The following is a 22,391-nucleotide window of genomic DNA, read 5'->3' on the forward strand; positions in this document are numbered from 1 at the left end:
CCATGCATCAGGAAATGTCACTACATAAAAAGTGGAAATGTCTGCTGTTTGCAGGTGTGTTTATATGCACAGAAGGGTACAGAATACATCACATTCTCTGCTTTGAGCAATACATTTCTTGAAAGGTTTTATGAATAATGTTATGTTCTACCATTTTCACTGGTACATGTATTTGAAGGAACTGTGCCTTCAAATCTGAAATTATAAGACCTCGTTTGTTGTTTCCCTCACAGATTATATAGTCAGACGACTCTTGACATGACTTCTTTGGGGTCATCCATCTCTGCAAACACAACATTTATTCGTCCTGCTTCCTTTTACATCAATGGATTGTACAACATCCCGCATGCAAAATACTACTATGTATTTCTGTGCTTTGTTTATGCCGTGACTGTTTTAGGAAATTCTTTTATAATGTGTACCATCTACCTAGTTCGCAGTCTCCACACCGGAAAATATATAGCTGTCTTCAACTTGGCTGTTTCTGATCTGTGTGGAAGCTCTGCTCTCATTCCAAAGCTTGTGGACATGTTTCTGTTTGAGAACCAGTACATATCTTATGAAGCCTGTCTGCTTAACATGTTTTTCGTTTTGTTCTTTATGACTTTGCAATCGCTTACTCTGCTTGTTTTGGCTTATGACCGGGTCATTGCCATATGTTTTCCATTGAGGTATAATGCCATTGTTACTAAAGCAGCAATGACTATGATGATTGGTGTTACATGGATTTGTTCAGTAGCTATTATCGCTCTTCTTGTAGCTCTGATTACCAGGCTGTCCTTCTGTAGATCTACCACTGTTGACAGCTATTTCTGTGATCATGGTCCCATCTATATTTTAGCCTGTAATGATAAATCTGTAAGTTATGTAATGGCTGTGCTCTGTTTTGCTGTACTGGCTTGCCTTCCAATGCTCCTTATAATTGTGTCTTATCTTTGTATTGGTATTGCTTTGCTAAAGGTCTCACAAGGTATTGAGCGACTCAAAGCTATGAAAACCTGCACCTCTCACCTCATATTAGTTGCTATATTTTATCTCCCATTTTTTAGCATTAACATGCTATCTCTAACATCGTCTATAAAAGCAAATGACAGGATGATTAACTCTGCCCTGACACAGACTATCCCACCTATGTTAAACCCTATCATATACACTTTAAAAACAGAGGAGGTCATGCAGGCCATTAAAATACTCTACAAACAGGCAAAAGTGGCAGCACTGCAAGGGATGACTCAGTGCACTATCAGAATTTCACCACAGTTGAGGCAGGATCGTCGTGAAAAAAAATAATTTTAGGTCAGCTCAGAAACAGACCAAACAAAGCAAAACAACAACACAACAGAGAATTTTGTTCTTTAATTTTTACCAAGGCCTTGCTGTTTTATTATACAATGCCATTCTGATTCAATTCATATCACAAAGTATCAAAAATATATTCACATATCTTACATACCATCCCAACAAAATGTGAACAGATGTTATTTTTTATTATTAAACCATTACCTTATAGCTAAATACTCCTGCCTATTTTTTATTGCCAAGATATGCCCACATTCTATCAGATTTTCTATTTCATTGCAGTTTGCTATAACAACAACAAACCATTGCTCTGAACCCTTGTTTACAGCTAGTTTGGACCCTTTGAGTTTTATGTGTTAATAGCAAACACAGACCATTTGAATAAATAAAACTAGTGATTTATTTATTTATTTATGTAAAAATAAAGACACATAATGCACAGAGATAGCTCTTATTAGTACTCCTTGTGGTAATTGTCATTGTAACTAGAAAAAGCAAATGAAACATAAAATAAATATGTTAAACAACCCCACATCACTTTTTCCCACCCTCTTTGAATTTACTTTGAGTAGGTTAATCATTACTTTATTACCTATTACAATCACTATTACAAGTGTAATGCCAACACTGTGGCTAGGGTATTAAGGTAACTGGTCTCTGCAGATATGTTGAAATGCTGTCTACTTGCAGAACACCATCAATCAATTGAAATTAAAGTGAAGATTTCAAGTGGTTTGATACATTTTGTTCACTTTTGTACTATGACAAGGTATAACTGGTACAGGACCTCATTTCCCACAGGCTGGGTGTGTGTAAAGCTGGATGACTGCTGAAATGACCACCAGACAATGAATAGCTTACTCAAATACAACATTTATACAGCTTTCCAAGTTTTACATCAGTGGGTTTTACAGTATTCCGTGCAAACTACTTCAGATACATTTCTATTCTTTGTCTACATTGTGACTGTTTTGGGGAATTCAGTTATTATATGCACTGTCTATCTAGCATATAGTCTGCACACAGCAAAGTATGAACAAAAGAATGTGGACACCCCTCGTAATTATTGAGTTTAGGTGGTTCAGCAATACCCTTTGCTACCAGGTGTATAAAATCAAACACATAAACGCTGGCAGTAGAAAGGGTCGCAGTGAAGAGCTCAGTGTGGCACTGTCAAATAATGTTACCTTTTTGCTTATGTTTGTGAAATATCTGACCTGCTAGATCTGCCCGGGTCAACTGTAAGATTAAGAGACCCTTATTAGTGAAAAAGAAATGTCTAGGAACAACAACTGATCAGTCACAAAGCTTTTGACCATGCCAACTCACAGAGTGGGGCTGCAGAGTGCTGAAGCAAGTAGTGCATAATGCTACATCCATGTTCCTGTAGCCCAAATCAGATTTATTTTTCTTTTTTACATCATATCTGAGCCACTTTCAGACAGTATATAGTCTACATTGGATACATATGCATTTCATAGCCATGCAACTTTATTGAGAACAGTCAGATTGAAATTAATGGATTTTTTTTCACCGCACATGCGCTGTTAATCGGTATTCAGTAAACATTGCAAAACCAAAGCATCTGACCCTTTTCCAACTTCATCTTCATCAATCCTACTGAACATCTTTGGGATGAATTTGGACACCAATTGCAAGCCAGGCCTTCTAATCTAACACCAGTGCCTGACCTCATGAAAGCCTTTTTTAACTGCATGGGCACAAATTCTGACTGACACACTCCAAAATCTTTTGAAAAGCATTCTCAGAATGGTGGAGGCTATTATAGCCACAAGGTGGGTTGGGGTCAACTCCATATTAATGCATGGTTTTGGAATGGGATATATCATGCTAGGCTTTTGTTAGTTAGATTGTTAGCTTGACTGTAGTTGACTGTTGTCCAAGTGATTACCTAAAGAATCTGTGGTGAAAATGTGTTACTTTCAATAGTAAACATATATGTAATTTTCTGTAATATCAGGAATGTAAACTTCTAACAGGCTAAATCTTCAGTTTCTTAACCTTCATCACACACAAACAAACATCATTAGTTGTGGCTAACTGACTACTAGGGTTACCAGATTTCAGCCACAGCAAAACCAGACAGGTTGGTTGTGAATTTAAAGTTATGTGTCAGGGTTAGTTTGACAGCAGGCCCGCAAGTCTTAGTACTACATAATAACTATAAAACTATTTTTTGTCATTGAATTCATGTTTTTTTATTAAGCTTTGTTGTTGCTTCATTATTCAAACCTAGAAATAGTAGGCCCAAATATAGTGTAAAAGAGTTTTTTAAACACTGTGTCAACTTACTGTCCATTTTATCAGACACGCAAGGGTATTCAACTAAATATACCAAATACATTATTTTATTTTGAATATGCTTTTAGAATTGAAGAAAGAAAGAAAGAAAGAAAGAAAGAAAGAAAGAAAGAAAGAAATGTTAAAAACATTTGTGAAATGGTTGGCTTTCTGATCTGATATGTAGCTGTAGTCCTAACACCTGGTCTCTGTACAGATGATCTGTCTTGGCTGAAGAAGTTCACATAAATGCATCAGATTGGTTAAAGTGCAACATGGGATTGCTATAGAAACCACACTGGTTCATGTTCATGTGTGGAACAGAAATGCAATAATTTTTATATATCTTAATCAGCTTTGATACAGATTTTTTTCCAAGTGCTCAGTCTATCCTGTTGAAATACTTTGCCAGTTGATGCCCCCTGTTCTAGCGATCACAACAAATGACTTGACTTACTTGAAGCTTTTAAAAGCATTGAAATGACACCTGGTGGTTAAACACATGAACAGCAGCTATAAACCTACTCTCTACTGCAGGTTGTTTTCAAGTCCAAATCTTAATCTTCTAGTACAAGGGTATTCAATTAAATACACACCAAATACATACATGATTGGAAGGAATATTCTTCTTCTTCTTTCAGCTGCTCCCTTTAGGGGTCGCCACAGCGGATCATCTGCCTCCATCTTGCCCTATCCACTGCCTCCTCTACTTTTACACCAACCATCTCCATGTCCACCTTCACTACATCCATAAACCTTCTCTGAGGTCTACCTCTTCTCCTTCTGCCCGGCAGCTCCATCTCCAACATTCTTTGACCAATATATCCACTATTCCTCCTCAACACATGTCCGAAATATCTCAACCTGGCCTCTCTGGCTTTATCTCCAAACTGCTCCACCTTCACTGTCCCTCTGATCTGCTCATTTCTAATCTTGTCCATCCTTGTCACTCCCAATGAAAATCTCAGCATCTTCATCACTGCCACCTCCAGCTCAGCCTCCTGTCTTTTAGACAGAGCCACAGTCTCCAAACCATACATCATAGCACTACTGTCTTGTAAACCTTCCCTTTCACTCTTGCTGCTATCCTTCTGTCACACATCAGCCCTGACATCCGTCTCCACCCACTCCATCCAGCCTGCACCCTCTTCTTCACCTCTTTTCTACACTGTCCATTGCTCTGGATGGTTGACCCAAGATATTTGAAGTCATCCACCTTTACGACCTCTACTCCTTGCATCTTCACCTTTCCACCTGCCTCCCTCTCATTCACACACATGTATTCCGTCTTGTCTCTACTGACCTTCATTCCTCTCCTCTCCAGTGCAAACCTCCACCTCTCCAGATTCTCTTCCACCTGATCTCTACTCTCACCACAGATTACAGTGTCATCTGCAAACATCATGGTCCATGAAGCCTCCTGCCTGACCTCATCTGTCAACCTTTCCATCACCATTGCAAACAAGAAGGGGCTCAAAGCTGATCCCTGATGTAACCCTACCTTCACCTTGAATTTATATTTATTTCTAAAGCTACTGTATATTGGTGTATAGTGTTTCATTAGACCTCAGCGCTAGGATGTGTTACATGAATGTGTTACATTACCTTAAATGCAGCAGGTATTTATAGCAAAACATATATGTGTGTAACTTATGTACTGTTATATGGGAGGTTCTTAGGAGAAGCATAGACAAAAAACATAGAAGCATATGTTGTGGCAGTGGCTCAGGAGATGAACCAGGCAATGCCATTTATCTACTCGAGGAAAATGCTCTTGTATTAAACAAATAAAAGTCACCTGAAAAGTCACCTCTAGCCATACAACATCTACTGATAAACAATAAACTCACACTAAATACAGCAGAAACACAATAAAACACAGTGAACACAATCACATCATCAACTACAAACAACAAAATTAACAACAAGTGGAGGTGTGGGCAGTTGCAGCTTTCCATGCCCTTTCCACGCACCTTGAGTTCATTTTTCAACATGGAGAGTGGCCACATAGCCTCCCCCTTAAGGGTCAGCTGTCTTGGTGGCTCTCACAGTCCTAACAAAATCTGTAAGGTGCAGGGGGGCACATCACCCCCACCACTGTCTCTCTGCAGCAAAGGTTTCTAAATATCCATTATCCTGGTCAATACACATGCTGCAAAGTGCCCACTCCTCAGCAACGGGTGCCCCCAGCTGTCCCTGGTGCAATGCTGTCTCATGGCTTGGCAGGGTTGGTACGGGGCAAGTCGGTCTTTGTGGACCACAACAGTCCATCACCCTGCCAGACCAAATACATTACCTCACCCAGGCATTCTTTTACCATTCTGGGGCCCTACCGTGGCAACTGGAGCTTGAGGCACTACCCTTTGTATAATCATACCCATGCCCCATGTGAGAGCAGCTATCCCTTGCTATAAAAGTCATTTGCCTGTGTTTGATAAACACTGGCGTCACTGTGTCACTGCAAGCAACTGAGAGCGTGTCACTGCGAGTGACTGAGAGCATGTCACTGCGAGCGACTGAGAGCGCGTCACTGCGGCAACATTTTGTGCTATTAGCTTCTAAATCGACCAAAAGCAGTAAGTAGCTGAAATATCATGGCTTCTGCTGGGTGTTTCGTCTGCTTGGAGTGTGGCATGTTTAGTTTAACCCCCTTTTCCGCTTCTAGCGATAATGATAGTTGCTGTGTTTGTGCCAGCTAGTTAGCTCTCTGGCAGAGAAAGTGGACCAGTTAGAGGTGCGCATCTGGTGGTTATTAAAGGATAGGCAGCAAGTTTCAGCGTTAACAGCTCCGGGTGCCCTAGGGAGAGATGGCACCCCCTTGACTCCAGCGTTAGAGCCCTCACAGCGGGGCGAATGGGTGACGACTCGATGGTCTAGCCGGAAAGCTAATGCTAACGCTGAGGCCAAAGCTAGCCCACCGGAACACCACACTCCTCCGATTCGCTCAGTGAAGCACCCACTGTGAAGCCTGTTAAAAGTACTCTGGTTATAGGAGACTCAATTGTCTGACACATGAATTTAGCTACTCCTTTAGGGGCACCAGCAGTAACTGTTAGATGTTTATTGGGAGCCAGAGTGCTAGACATTAGTGGCAACCTTAGACTGTTAGCTGATAAGAGATATTCGAGGATAGTTATTCATGTAGGGGCCAATGATATCCAGCAGTCTGAGATAACTAAGGCTAATATTAGAGAGGTGATTAAACAGGCCCAGACGATGTCCGATGCCGTGATCTGCTCTGGCCCCATCCCAATGCGGCGTGGCGCTGAAGCCTACAGCAGGCTTTCGGTGTTAAACTGCTGGATGTCCAAGTGGTGTTCTGAAAATCAAGTGGGCTTTATAGATAATTGGTTGCATTTTGAGGGCAAGCCTCGTCTTATAGGTAGGGATGGTGTCCACCCCACAGGGGAGGGTGCTGCCTTACTTTCATGCAGCATAGCTCATAGTCTCTTAGTTGGTCGGCAGAGTAGTGTAAACAGCTGCTGACAGTCCAGAGCCGGGACCAGGCTGCAGACAGACAGGCTAAACCAACCATCTGTGATCTGCCTTGAGGTGTCACCCAAGTTAAACTCTATTGAGACTGTGTCTTTGCCCAGAATTAAAACTAAATTTAATCATAGAAAAACTCAATCAGCCTGTTTAATAAACCTAATCAACATATATCCATATTCAGATGATAGCACTAACGCCTTTAATCTAAAATTTGGACTGCTCAATATAAGATCACTAAACTCAAAAGCAGTCATCGTAAATGAAATTATAAGCGATCATAAATTTGACATTTTCTGTCTTACTGAAACATGGGTTAGACCAGATGAATATTCAGCTTTAAATGAAGCCACCCTTTTAGGCTATAATTATGCACATAGGCCAAGATCATCAGGCAAGGGAGGTGGAGTATGTGTAATTTAACAAAATACTCTAGATATTAGTCAGAAACAATGTGACACTTTCACTTCCTTTGAGGTCCTTTCTATTCACGTTACAAATCCGGTCACAAAAAAGAAGGCATTTTCATTATTTAACATTTACAGGCCACCAGGGCCCTACTCTGAATTTTTAAAAGAATTTAGTGATTTTGCTGCAAACCTGGCTGTGTGCAACGATAAAGTAATAATTGTAGGAGATTTTAATATTCACTTTGAGAAGGTAGATGACCCACTAAAAAAGGCATTTACCTCAATTCTAGACTCTGTCTTAACATAGACAAGCTTAATATCCTACCGCAAACCTCAGCAATCTCCGACCATTACTTAATTTCATATGAACAGTTTGTTAGTGTAAACCATTTATCTTCCAGTTATTCAAAAGTAAGATTTGGAGTTCTGCAGGGCTCTATTTTAGGACCTTTATTATTTACGCTATACATGTTACCGTTATAAGTACACAGTTATAAGTAACCATGGTAGTAACTTTCACTGTTACGCAGATGTAATGTAATGTAAAAGATGATACGCAACTGTACATATCAGCCAAGCCTGATGACAAATACAGATTAAAGAAAATGGAGGACTGTGTAAAAGATGTGAAATGCTGGATGTCACAGAACTTCCTCCTACAGTAACAGTAACAAAACATAGGTTCTCCTTCTGGGTCCAAAATTAGCAAGAAATAAACTACCAGATTTAATTTTAAATCTCGCCGACTTTCCAGCTACACCTGGCTCAGCAGCAAAAATTCTTGGCTTCATAATTGATTCAGATTTATCATTCGATCAACACATAGGCAGCATCACTAGGACAGCTTTTCTGCATCTTCGCAACATTGCCAAGATAAGAAATGCCCTATCAATGCGTGATGCAGAAACACTAGTACATGCCTTTATTACTTCCATGCTAGACTACTGCAATGCACTACTGTCAGGATGTACGAGCAGGAATTTAAGCAAACTTCAACTAGTCCAAAACGCTGCAGCCAGGGTCCTCACTAAAACTAGAAAATTTGATCATATCAGTCCAGTCCTATCATCACTTCATTGGCTGCATGTTAAATTCCGTATTGATTATAAAATTCTTTTATTGACATATAAAGCCTTACATGGGCTCGCTCCTGAGTACTTACAAGACCTTATTTCCCATTATGAGCCATCACGACTACTCAGATCCCAGAGTGCTTGCTTATTAATAGTTCCCAGAATTCATAAGGCTACAGCTGGGGGAAGAGCTTTTTCTTATAAAGCCCCCAAACTCTGGAATAATCTTCCAGAAAATGTCTGGGACTCAGACACAGTCTCAATCTTTAAAGCTAGGCTGAAAATTCATTTGTTCAGTTTAGCTTTTGGTAGGTAATGTTCCCCCTTAGAAAAAGGCAGCAGATCCAGGGGTCCATGGACACAGGGAATTATAGTAAACTGAGACGCTGGTGCTGTTGTCCCACTGCTCGCACGCGGTCACTCAGGTGTGTGGACGGTGGAGCGGCAGGTTGCCAAACTGTTTCAGAGTGCCATGTCTGTGTCCTTCTGGTTCTAGTTCTCTCCTTTTAGCTAAGCTGTCATAGTCAGATCTGCCAGAGTCGTTAGCCACACTCTTTACATCCCCTGTTTTACGTACAAACAGACAGAATAAAACTAATTCCCTCTCCCTGCTTTTTTTCAGAGTATACAATCGCCCACAAATCAGGCCGGACACTGAAGGACGACTGACTGTCAAGCCCTCTTGCCACCCACTTCAGACCAGCTGCCCATGTCCCCGGCTACCACCACCTACCTTGGACTAGCTGCCCACCCTACACTGATGTAGTCATAGACTCATAGCTATTCTTACTATCAATACTACTGCTATTAATAGTAATAGTATAATCACTTGTAGGTAGTTTGGCCAGAGGAGGATGGGTCCCCCCTTGTGAGCCTGGTTCCTCCCAAGGTTTCTTCCTCATTTCTGAGGGAGTTTTTCCTTGCCACTGTTGCCTGCCAGGGGTTTTTTACATTTTTTACATTCTTGTTCAAACTTTGTCTTTTCTGGAATTCTGTGAAGCTGCTTTGTGACAACATCCATTGTAAAAAGTGTTATACAAATAAATTTGATTTGATTTGATTTGATTTGACTGGCGTTGTCCTGGTGGTTCCTAGCAAGAATGTTTTACTGCTAGTTGCTCAGGCCCACTGGACGATCCAGACCTCACCTCATCTGTGTATAGTCTGTAGCCCAAGCCTCTCAGTATTAGTCCCAGGTGTTTCTGCTTTGTTCTTAGTGTATTCATACCCCTATGTGTGTTACGTATGTGACCATTTGTTATTTTTCTTCATACCATGTATGTTTCTGGTTTAGAATTGTCTATGTTACGTTCTATGTTTTACTTTTTATTTGAGTAAAGAAGCTACCAAATTGTGATGGACACCAGCCCTCCAGGGCTGGAGATGTGCATCCCTGCTCTAAAACATTAGCACAACCCTCAAAAACTCTCTTTACAAGTACTCTTTTCAAGAATTGGTTCATGATGGTGCCTTTGCATTTACATGTATTTTATTCACATTTTAACATACTCTTTACATTTTGTTTATGATGTGCTCCACAGTCTTCTGTCTTCCACTTGTTTTGTTTTAAAACAAAAACGTACATGACTGCTATAACTTTGGATGTAAACAAAATGAAAAAATAAATATGCACCAACCAAGATTTAGAGGGTTAGTGCAGTTAGGCTAGCTGCCATATAGTTCATTTCCAAAAGTCACCCATCCAAATCATTGATTTCAGGTGTTCCAATCACTTCCATGGCCACAGATGTATAAATCCAAGCACCTAGGCATGCAGACTGTTTCTACAAACATTTGTGAAAGAAAGAGTCGCTCTCAGGAGCTCAATGAATTCCAGCGTGGTACTGTGATAAGATGCCACCTGTGCAAGTCAAGTTGTGAAATTTCCTCACTACTAAATATTCCACAGTCAACTGCCAGTGATATTATAACAAAGTGGAAGCGATTGGGAACGACAGCAACTCAGCCACGAAGTGATGGGCCACATAAAATTACAGAACGGGGTCAGTGGATGCTGAGGCATATAGTGCACAAAGATCACCAACTTTCTGCAGAGTCAATCGCTACAGACCTCCAAACTTCATGTGGCCTTCAGATTAGCTAAAGAATAGCATAGAGCACTTCATTGAATGACTTTCCAAAGGCAATCAGCTGCATCACCAAGCACAATGCAAAGCATCAAATGCAGCGGTGTAAAGCACTGCCACTGGACTCTAGAGCAGTGGAGACATGTTCTCTGGAGCTACTACCCTGGCCTTCCACCCTTAACCCCTATAGAACCAACTCACAATCTCATGTTTAAACCCTACTACTACACAACAAGAAATTATAATGCATAAAAAAGAAAAGCAACAGTCCACTACAAGTTCATTTTTCTGAGTTGCAACTGCTTTTGTACCATATTTGTCATGTTGTGCTTGCCTTCCCACAGTGAGTAACACCACATCTCTGCAATTTCTTTACTTCCAAACGGACTGTCCACCCTACACACTGCAACAAGACAGATAGAAAAAAAGTACTCTGCCATAGCAGCTGAATCCCCAGTTCACCACAAAACTCATGGAAGCCACCATTCCTTTAGTATCGTTTTGAGAGCATTGGACCAACTCTTACTCGTAGCGGCCATAACCAAAGGATTAGTCCCATCAGAGAAAACATACCACCAACAGTATAACTGAGCATTTAAACCACTCTGGATAAGAACGTCTGCCAAGTGCCATAAATGTAATTAATGTAAAAGTACCCACCAATGTCCCTTTCATCTTCCATGAAGACATGGTGACATCAGGAGGTGGCAAACAGTCATAGTGTTACAGGATACAACATCTTCCTCTCGCTTGCCAGTCCCTTTTATCATACCAGATAATCATTCCAGCAATCATTCCAGACACAAAAACCTGTCCCACACTGATTGTGACTTATTCATCAAATTCTTCTGTATAAACTATACAAATTAAATAAGGATCTCTCATGCAGTCATCTGCTGCACTCTCTATGGGATTCTCTCACACAAGCTTTGCCTATAAAAAGTAAAGCAGGGAGCAGAGAAGTAAAGGGCGGTGTGATCAACATTACATCTCTTGCTCTCTACTTGTGATATATAACAAGTAACATTTTTGGATTATCTTTGTTCACAAACAATATCTACCATTATTTTGATACATATGAATACAGAGATAACATATATTGTTTAATTTGCATGTGTAAACATTTGTATGGGTATTTCTTTCTTTTCTTTCTTTAATATAAAATATATACTGCATATTGGGATGCCTTCATTTCAATACACTGGTTGTTATTATAATACCAACTCCAATGTATTCACACTACAACCATGATTATGCCTGTGCATTTTACTTGATGACCTGTTTCTTTTTGTTTTCAGGATGTCACAGAAAAATGAGACTACTTTCATAACAGAGTTTTTCATTATGGGTTTCCCTGGACTTCGACCCGAATACTATAGCCTCATAGGTGCCATTTTTTTCAGCATCTATGTGATTATAATAATGGGGAATTCTATTTTTATAGTCCTGTTTGTGACTGAAACAAGTCTCCATAAGCCCATGTACATCATCATGTTGAATCTGGCTGTGTCTGATGTTGGATTCTGTACTGTAGCTCTCCCTAAACTGATCTCTCGCTACTGGTTTAATAATGGCTCCATCTCCTTCCAGCTCTGTCTGATGCAGAGGCAGTTCATCCATTATTTTGGCACACTCAACTCTCTTAATATGATGATCATGGCTATAGATCGTTATCTGGCTATCTGCCTCCCACTCAGATACCCTGTTTACATGACCACTCGAACTATGAAGTTTGTAATAGGTTTTATTTGGGTTTCAGCTATGATTTTCCCTGGTATTTCTACATCTTTAACTGCTAAGATGCCATTCTGTGGGCCTAATCTGATAATGAACTGCTTTTGTGACACTGTTTCTATGAACAGTCTAGCTTGTGCTGATGTCAGCTCACAGAACTACATTTCCACCTCACTGGCAACTGTTGTGCTTCTTTTGCCATTCTCATTCATAATTTTCTCTTATATCAGCATTGTTGTTGCTGTTGTTAAGATTGCCAATATTCAAGGCAGGCAGAAAATGTTCTCTACCTGTGCCACACAGCTGGGTATCATTAGCATATATTACATACCCAGATTCTTTGTGTATGTAACACCTTACATACCTAACCTAAAACTGAACATTGATCAGAAAATCTCACTCACTGTGTTTTATACATTGTCCCCAGCACTAGTAAACCCACTTATATACTGTTTCAGGACCAAAGAGATCCGACAGCTGTTACTGAAGTGGTGTACTAGGAAAAAGACCTTCAGTCACAACATTAATGTAGTATCTGTTTCTAAATAAGATCTTATAATGTATCTATTAGCATTGGTGTCATTTTGATTATAAACTTTTTTCTCAAAATATCTTTACATTTCAAGATTCTAATAAAGTTTATTAAAGAAGAAAAGTAAATTCAAAGCATGTGAGTTTTACAGAGCATTTTACGCTTCTTGCTCATAAAGGACTAGGACTTTTCTGGATGCTCCTCACACATGGTTGCCTCACCTCTTTTAAAATGTTTCATGAACATTTAACAGTGCACCATGTCAGTTTTTTGGAATGTGTTAGGTATGTGTTAGGTATCAGTTTCAGAATGAGTGTACATTTATAAAAAACAATGAAGTTGAAGATAAAACAGTAATTATCCTGTCTTTGTACTGCTTTCATTTAAATACACATCAAATCAAATCAAAGTTTATTTATATAACTCTTTTTACAACAGGTGTTGTCACAAAGAAACTTTACATAAAAAGTCCAGGGCCAAGCCCCCATGAGCAAGCCAATGGTGGCAGTGGCAAGGAAAAACTCCCTAAGAGCAAGAGGAAAAAACCTTGAGAGGAGCCAAGACTCACAAAGGGAACCCATCCTCCTCTGATTCGACACCGGATAGCAAACAGCATTAGTATAAACTATTAAAATACAAAAACGGGGAATACAGGCTGACAGTTAATTAGATTAGTTTTAGTTTATGCAGCAGCAGCAGAATTATTAGGAGGGTCAGTTCATGAAGCTCAATGGTAATCAAATGGGTCCAGAAGGCTGGCGAGCAGTGGGCACCCGATCAAGGCAGAAGAAGCAACAGCATCAGACCACACAGAATGGGGCAAAGAAAAGGAAAACACACAGAGAGTTAGTTCTGTAAAGAGTGGCTGATTACAGATTACAGTATTATCAGAGTGCAGCACAGAATCTGATAGGTCTAGTTATTACAGCCTAATTAAAAGGGAGAAACCAGAAAGGTAACAGAGACATGAGGGTTCCTTGAGATGTCAGCGCTCTCCATTCCAATGTCAGCAAACTTGAGTGAACAGATGAGAGCAGCGGGTCGACAGCATCAATGCTCCCAGTTCACCATAATACATAATACCATTATACTCTATGTCCATGAACCCCCAGATCTGCACCTTTCATCTGACAGAGAAAACAAATTACCTAAGGCTTGACTAAGTACTTTTTTAACTTAAACTTTAAGACTGAGGCTGTGTCTGAGTCCTGAATACTGACTGGAAGAAGTTGGGGTGCTTTGTATGAGAAGGCTCTGCCCCTGAAGTAACATTATTAATTCTAGGTACTAATAGTAAAACATCACCTTGTTATCTAAGTAGGCATGATGGTTCATACTATGAGAAAAGTTCAGTCAGGTACTGAGGGACAAGGCCATTTAGGGCATTATATGTCAGCAAAAGAATTTTGTAATCCATGCGAAATTTAACTGGCAGCCAGTTTAGGATAAAACTGGGCTGATATGGTCAATCTTTCTGGTTCTTGTGAGGACTCTGGCTGCAGTGTTCTGGACTAACTGAAGCTTGTTAAGGCTTTTGCTGGAACATCCAGACAGCAGCGCATTACAGTAATCCAGTCTAGAGGTAATAAATACATGAACTAGCTTTTCTGCATCCTTTAGATGAACCTGAAGCAACTGAGAAACTATTTGTTTCTAATTTTGCTTCTAGCAGCTTTTGGACCAGGAGGCAGAACCTCTGTTTTATCTGAGTTAAGTAGGAGAAAGTTACTTAACATCCAGTCTTTTATGTCTTCTATACAGTCCTGAATCTTGCTAAGTTGAATTTTATCATATGATTTGCGTGATATATATAACCTCCAGCCCACAAGTGCCCCGATATGCGCAGTACTTTACCAAACTTGACCTCCGGAGTGCGTATAATTTGATAAGGGTGAAAGAAGGTGATGAATGGAAGACTACCTTCGTGACCACTAGGGGGCACTATGAATATTTGGTTATGCCTTTCGGACTCTCTGTCGCCCCCTCTGTCTTCCAGGCATTCATAAATTATGTCCTTAGAGACATGTTAGGTAAATTTGTGATAGCATACCTTGATGATATTTTGGTATATTCTCCCTCCTGGGAAACCCATGTGTCCCACGTCAGAGAGGTATTGAAAAGATTGTTGAAAAATAACTTGTTCCTAAAAGGGGAGAAGTGTGAATTTCATTTGCGTTCGGTCGCGTTTCTGGGGTATATTATTAGTCCACAGGGAATTGTTATGGACGATCACAAGGTCGAAGCAGTATTAGATTGGCCACAACCCAAGTCTGTAAAGGAGTTGCAGAAGTTTTTGGGATTCTCCAATTTTTATCGTAGGTTTATTAGAAATTTTAGTACTATCGCAGCCCCTCTGACTTCTTTGCTAAAAGGAAATCCCAAGAAATTAGCCTGGAATGAGGATGCAGAAAAGGCATTCCAAAACCTTAAAAAGGCCTTTACTAATGCCCCGGTGTTAACACATCCGGATCCAGAACAGCCATTTGTCGTAGAAGTAGATGCTTCGGAAACAGGAGTAGGGGCTGTTCTATCGCAGAGGACCAGGTCTCCAATGAAGTTACACCCCATTGCGTTCTATTCCCATAAGCTGTCCCCAATGGAGAGAAACGGATGTTCCAGCAGTGGATGAGTGGATGAAGAGAAGTGAACAAGTCTGGGAGCAGACACATCAAAGAATAGAAGGAGCCATCCACCGACACAAGGAACAATCAGACAAGCATCGAGGGCCAACTCCTACATACGAACCAGGGGATCGAGTGTGGTTGGCCACCAAGAACTTATGACTAACCGAGGGAAGTTGTCGCAAGCTGTCTCCCAAATATATAGGTCCTTATAAAGTAGTCAAGAAAATTAATGAAGTTACCTACAAATTAGATCTACCCCCACTGTCTCGTATGTCTAACTCCTTCCATGTCTCTCTTCTCAAGCCCGTGGTTACAGGTCCGTTCGACAAGGAGACGTCAGACGCCACACCCCCACCACCGGAGTGGATAGAAGGAGAGCCAGTGTATGCGGTTCGGAGACTGCTGGATTCACGCAGGCGTGGTGGACTATTACAGTACCTCGTTGACTGGGAAGGCTACGGCCCGGAAGAAAGGACCTGGGTGCCAGCCCGAGATGTGCTGGACCCGGGCCTTGTCAGGGACTTTCACAATCAGCGTCCGGACAGGCCGGCACCCCGTCCACGAGGTCGCCCACGCGGGGGATTCTCTTGCTCACTGCCTGCCCGTCTGCGGTCCAGAAGGGATGGTTCGGGGTTACTCCGACGCTCCAGCGATTCTGGTTTGGTTCCTGTTCCGGGGTCTGGTGGTGGTGGGAATGGTCGTCCTGGTCGCCCCCGTCTTCGGGTCCGCCCGTACTCTTTGGGACTTGGCCTTTGAAAACTCTAACCCCCAAGATTCTCAGACAAGTCACGTGGTTTCCCCATGCACCTATCAGCGCTCTCAGGCGCCTGATTATTGAACTCCTTTCACCTGATGCTCATCCCCTACTAATATTTAAGCAGGGACTCAGGTTGAGAACTTCGCGAAGTATTGTTTAGATAATCACTGAACGTTCCCTGATTCTGCTATTCTGTATATTTTGTGTATCGAACCTTGGACGAGGTTTCCCGTGTATGATTTGTGTTTTTGCCCCTTGGATACTGTTGCCCTTTTTTCGGATGGTTTCATGTTATCGATTACTGGACTGGATCTTATACTGTGAGTTGTGTTTTACCCTTTGGACTGAGTGGATAATTAAAGTCACCGCATCTTATCTGCGAGCGTCTGCAAATCTGTCTGACCGTCACACGCAGACAAGGAGGAAAATATGGCTTCACAGTAGCGCGGAGACCATAAGCACTATTGAAATATCAATACATTGTGAGAGAATGTTATTATCTGTATTTTTATGATTTGAAACCTCAAGTATTTTCCAGTATCATTCACTACATGTAGGACAGCTTTCATCTAAAAGGATGATCAGAAGGAGATGACAAAGCCAAAACCTTTTCACAGAGTCTTACAGACAGAGAAAAAGACACAAAAGTGTAAACGTCAACGCTAAAACTGTGTTTACTGTGTTTAAAACTGTTATCTAGCCAACAGCATCCTATGGGCAGCGTCCTGTGACCACTGATGAAGGACTAGAGGATGACCAACACAAACTGTGCAGCAGCAGATGAGCTGTCGTCTCTGACTTTACAAGGTGGACTGACAAGGTAGGAGTGTCTAATAGAGTGGCCATTGAGTGGCCAATGTTTAAAAACTCCAGCAGCACTGCTGTATCTGATCCACTTGCACCAGTGCAACACACACTAACACACCAACCAAACAGTACCTGCTCTGTGGGGGTTCTGACCACTGAAGAACAGGGTAACAAAGAATGCAAACAGATGCACTATGGTCTGTAACTGTAGAACTACAGAGTCTGTGGAGCTGATAAGATGGACAATGAGTGGAGATGCAAGGAGGTGGACCTAATAAAGTGGACAGCCTGTGTATTATATTGCATTATATAATATACTACATGGGCCAACTTCTGTAGCTGATATAGTGCATTCACAGTAACTATTTAACTGATAAAGTTCAAAACCTGATGGAGTGTATATTCACCACCTATCAGTCTCACTGTAGACATTCCTCAAGGCCCCTTGACTCCACATTCATCTTACATTTTTGCCTAAAGAACCAGGTTCCTTCCGTTTTCACACTGTTCTAGTCAAATAAACCAGCACTTTAGAACTTTATATCCATACTGTATGCACTGTTACATAACTGCAGCTAACAGTGCTGTCAAGCTAGTTTTAGCAAGTGTTTCAACTTCATTACAGCTTTTGTATGTAGCCATGTGTAATAAGGTGAATGTAGTTCTACACTGACCATCCCTGCTCTCCTCCACTGGGCACTTCACTGTAGTTCATTTTTATTTCATTAGTTTATTCTGTTTATTAGCTGGTACAGTCTGATCAGCATAATGCTAAGAGTAATTAACACTGTTGCCCTCTGGTGGCTAAATAGGGTAAAACAGTATTTTGTTTTTTTTTTGTACTCTTTTCACATTATACTTTTATTATCAGATAAAACCGACTGTTGAAAGATCTTGGAGATTTATAGACAGATGTGGCTGCATAATTGCTGCATTTATAAGCATCAGTATTAATACTTTATTAGCCAGTTATAAAGCTGGAAATAAAACTGTATATACTGTGCTGTAATGTCTGAAATGCCACTCTAAACTGAGGGCATTTCAGACATTACAGCCCAGTACATACAGTTACAGCAGATTAGACAATCATTTTCATAGAGATATTAGAGCTGCATGTGATGATGTCCTGAAAACATCTGTAGTGCACAGAGAAGTTTGAATCTGACTCTCCAGTTAAGTCTAGAAAGGCACCTGAACCTTGATGAACTCCATGGAGAAGCTCATATTCTACATTTTTCCTTTACTCTGCTTATAATATACACAGGTTTATGTATCAAAAACAGTATTGTTCCCTGTGTGCGAGATGATGCTCCATTAAAACAAATAGCTTGTCTGTATCCTAAAATTTAAGACCATGTCAATTCAAATTAAAGACATGTTAATGCATATTTTGCATGTTTTAATTTGTAATATGCAATTTCACATAAATTAAGACATTTTAACGACCCACAGACACCCATGTGAGGGATATTTTCCCTACCCCACAGGGTTGTTATATTACCTTTATTCTGTCACATTACCGGAATGAACAGAAAGTGGACGAGAAACATGTCACATTATGTACATATTAATCAGTTGAATAAGATGATTCAAGTCATATTGGGTGCAAAAAATCTATTAGGCCAGTAATTACAGAGCTTCTATCTTTTATCATTAAGAAACACTGGATTAAAAACAATGAATAAACTTAATGAAGATCAATGCTGCACCAGAAGCAGTATATCAACACTCTGCTACTCTGTAAGTTTGGGGAAGTGTGTAACTGCATGCAGCGTGCGGAAGAACATTCTGTAGTGTGGGTTGTGCTTCACCCGCCCTTCCCCGAGAGGATGAATCAGATGATTGGAAGTCAATTCAAAGAGAACTCAGCGTAAACTTGGTGAAGGAGCATCTTCTGAGGATGCGAGCAGACTATCTACTACTGTCATCACATCTTCATCAGTATAATGTTGATTTTGAGGTTATTTGAGACCTAAACATGGAGCCAGACCTTTATTTTGAGTCTGTGTGTGTGACTTTAATATTTAAAGAGGTATGACATGGTGTGAAAAACTCCCAAATGGGTGCCTGTGACTTTTAGTGATTTCAAGCTTTACAGGGCAACTTTTAACAAAAAGCTTACATAGTGCAGCTTTAAACTAGCTAACTACACTTTTATTTCACTGTTGTTGGATCAAAACCTTGTATCTCCATTTTTGTCGATTTTCTGTTTTTGACATAATTTGAAAATGTATGTTGACCTTTGTATTGTGTGTAAATTTCATGAAGGATGGACCAAATCTGACTGAATCTGGTTCCATTGAGTTACATTGAAAGTAATGTGTGTTTTGTCCTTCTCCTATAAAGTTACCATTTTGGATATACGAGGTTTTGTTCCAACAGCAGTGATATCCTTATTGAATATTGCCAGAGGCTTGTCATTTTCCTCATTTCATATCATTATTTAAAGAAATGGGAATAAACACAGTAAGATTAATTAATGTTTCTTCTAATAAGATATAGAAGCCTGCACTGTAAAAAAATTCAGAGCACCACAGTCATTCTAGTCATCTCAGGTTTGTACCACCATGAAAGGAAACAGAATGGATCACTGAAAGCATCTGCACTTGGTGTCATGCTCATATAAGGAGCTTCAGAAATGTCCTAAAGCCAATATGTTTACCAGTCTTCATACCACTAGCACCAATGTCAGAAGTTCAGTTCAACCACCAGAGGACAGCAAAGCTACTGTTTATTACTGTCCACAGTGTATACGGCATTGAGATGGCACTGAGATTATGAAATAGCCAAAGCAGGAAAACCTACAAAGCAGGTTCTACAGAGGAGAAACATCGCTTTTTTTGATGTACTGACTGTGTTCTTAATAATGTATGTGTGACACACTGTATGTGTTCACATTTATGGTAATTTTTTATGTTTTCTTTTATTTGACATTTTCTATGAGTTAATGTATGAGTAAGAATAACCCCTGCCATTTGGGGGTGCTGTAGCAGGTTTTAAGCAGGTCAGAAAAAACTCTCTGGCAATTGGGAGCTTGAACACAAAGTCACTGCTACACTGTCCTTCTTTATATGTCCTATTACACAGATAGGGGAATGAAATAAGTTCACTTAGGCAGTACATGATGAGTTAGTAAGTACGTACAACAGGAAGAGCTTGTTAAATGTGAGAGACACTGAATTTGTGTCAATGATATTATGATTTTGCGAAGTACATGCCATCCAGATATTGTGAAATGGTGGACACTCTTTACCTAGTTGTTCTTTTACCAAGTTTTAAAACATTTAGCTTAAATATTTTGTGATTGTTCAGTGCACTGTCAAAGAGAATAAGTGGAAAATGGGTCATTCCTAAGAGACTCTGAAGCTTATATCATGCTAAAGAGGAGTAAGAGCTATAATATCTAATAACCTTGTTAATCTTTATAAGCAAGCTGGAAGCCCCACTGGCTTTAACCACCGCTAGCTTAAGCCTGTTAGCTCGAATGAACAAACTATAGCCTCCACTAGCTTTAGCCTGTTAGCTCTTACAACTAAGCTGTGAAATTGAATAAAGGACAGATGAAAGACCAAAGCCTTAGTTAAAGATTGTATTCAATAAAAAAAATGCAATTGGGAGCTTAAACACAGCCACTGTTTCACCATCTCTGTTGTAACTCCTGTCACACAGGAACATAACTGTTGAACTGCCTCACACACCCTGGGGCGTGTAACATGTATTTATTTTTATTTATATTTATCTGTGAAACCATTCAAGAGGAGTTACTCATTTAAAAAATACATAAATAAATAAATACATTTTAAGCAATATAATACTTCAGAGGTTTTAAATTTCATTTAATCAAAATTTTACCAGTGAAAAAGTGGGATAAACAAACTAAATTTAAATAAGTTTTAGTTTTCCTCAGAGATGTCTTGTGTTTTATATTATATCTTTTACTTTATTCAAGATGTTTAAGAGACACTGCACAATTCGCTGATCACAACTTTATTACAAATTTGCTTTCACATTACATGAAATGGACCTTTTACCTTCCCAGTAACAGTCTCTGCAAATGAGTATACATGCCAAATAAAGTGATTTGTGACCATTAAAGGTGTTTTAGATAAATGTCCCAAAATGATATTCTTACATTTTAACCATCTGTACATAATTTTCACACTAAAAGTAAACCAGGTTAAATGCGTATATATTTTCAATATAGCTCGTTGTGATAAAACAGTTTGAATTTATTGCAAATATACATATTACAAACATATTAAGGTTTGAATGAACAAAACATTTCAAAATAATATATATTGCATTGTATGTCCAAAAGTTTCCAGACACCCCTTCCTAGTGAATAAATTGATTTTTTATGTTGGGGGCAGTCGTGGGCTGGAAGTTAGGGAACCACCCCTGTGACCGGAAGTTCAATCCCCTTAGCTGATAGTCCATAACTGAAGTGTCTTTGAGCAAGGCACCTAACCCCCAATTGCTCCCTGGGCACTGTGGGTAGGGCTGCCCACTGCTCTGGGCAAGTGTGTGTCTCACTGCCCCCTAGTGTGTGTGTTCACTAGTGTGCATGTATGTGGGTGTTTCACTGCACTGATGGGTTAAATACAGAGGTCTAATTTCATAGTGTGCAAACACCATGACAAAAGGTTGTAAATTCTTCTTAAAAAAAGTTTGAAGTGGTTGGGAAATATGGTTTACTGGATGAAAGGAATCTGTAATTATTCTTTTGCTCGCTTAAGAGTGTGCAGAGTGTGACCAGGGTCAAAAAAAGGAAGTGAAATTCCAATTATCTTAGAAACTCTACTGACAAAACCTTGCAATTTATTATGAGTTTGGATATCTACACTTGTGTACCGAACTGTAACAAATGACCTAAGAACACTCTCGATAATGGACAAATGAAATTTAACCAGTAGATCTTTCCTTACTTTGTGTTTTTAAATTGTCAAAAAAAGGACCAACCTTGTTGTTTTTTTGAAGACATGATCAGAATTAATGCTCCACTTCAAAGAATTCCTTGACTGTCCCAAAACTGCACTTTGAGTTTTCACATTCTGTTTCTTCCTCCTCTCCATGGATCACCACCTTATTGTGGTGGAGGGGTTTGCGTACTTGAATGATCCTAGGAGCTATGTTGTCTGGAGCAAAACCTCCTGGTAGGGTCTCCCATGGCAAACTGATCCTAGGTGACAGGTCAGACAAAGTGTGATCCATAATAACCCCTATGGAAACACAAAAACAGGACTTGTGTAGCCTGCCGGAACAGGGTTACCGGGGCCCC

The 22,391-nt window shown here is 40.1% G+C and overlaps 2 protein-coding genes across 2 annotated transcripts; both read left to right on the plus strand.

Moving 5' to 3' along the window:
* Positions 1–258: 258 nt before the first annotated feature.
* LOC108439213 (olfactory receptor 1-like) lies at positions 259–1,290 on the plus strand. Its single transcript, XM_017717484.2, has one exon. The coding sequence runs from the start codon at positions 259–261 to the stop codon at positions 1,288–1,290; it is 1,032 nt and encodes a 343-aa protein (XP_017572973.1).
* A 10,668-nt stretch (positions 1,291–11,958) lies between these two features.
* LOC108439212 (olfactory receptor 1500-like) lies at positions 11,959–12,942 on the plus strand. The gene has a single exon (XM_017717483.1). It carries the CDS (start codon positions 11,959–11,961, stop codon positions 12,940–12,942), a length of 984 nt encoding a protein of 327 aa, XP_017572972.1.
* Positions 12,943–22,391: the final 9,449 nt, after the last annotated feature.

Source organism: Pygocentrus nattereri, chromosome 18 (genome assembly GCF_015220715.1).
Source record: "Pygocentrus nattereri isolate fPygNat1 chromosome 18, fPygNat1.pri, whole genome shotgun sequence".
In the NCBI taxonomy this organism is placed as follows: domain Eukaryota; kingdom Metazoa; phylum Chordata; class Actinopteri; order Characiformes; family Serrasalmidae; genus Pygocentrus; species Pygocentrus nattereri.

What these genes read in the sequence shown, in the direction of transcription:
- LOC108439212 (XM_017717483.1), top strand. Translation starts at nt 11,959, where the DNA reads ATGTCACAGAAAAATGAGACTACTTTCATAACAGAGTTTTTCATTATG.
- LOC108439213 (XM_017717484.2), top strand. Translation starts at nt 259, where the DNA reads ATGACTTCTTTGGGGTCATCCATCTCTGCAAACACAACATTTATTCGT.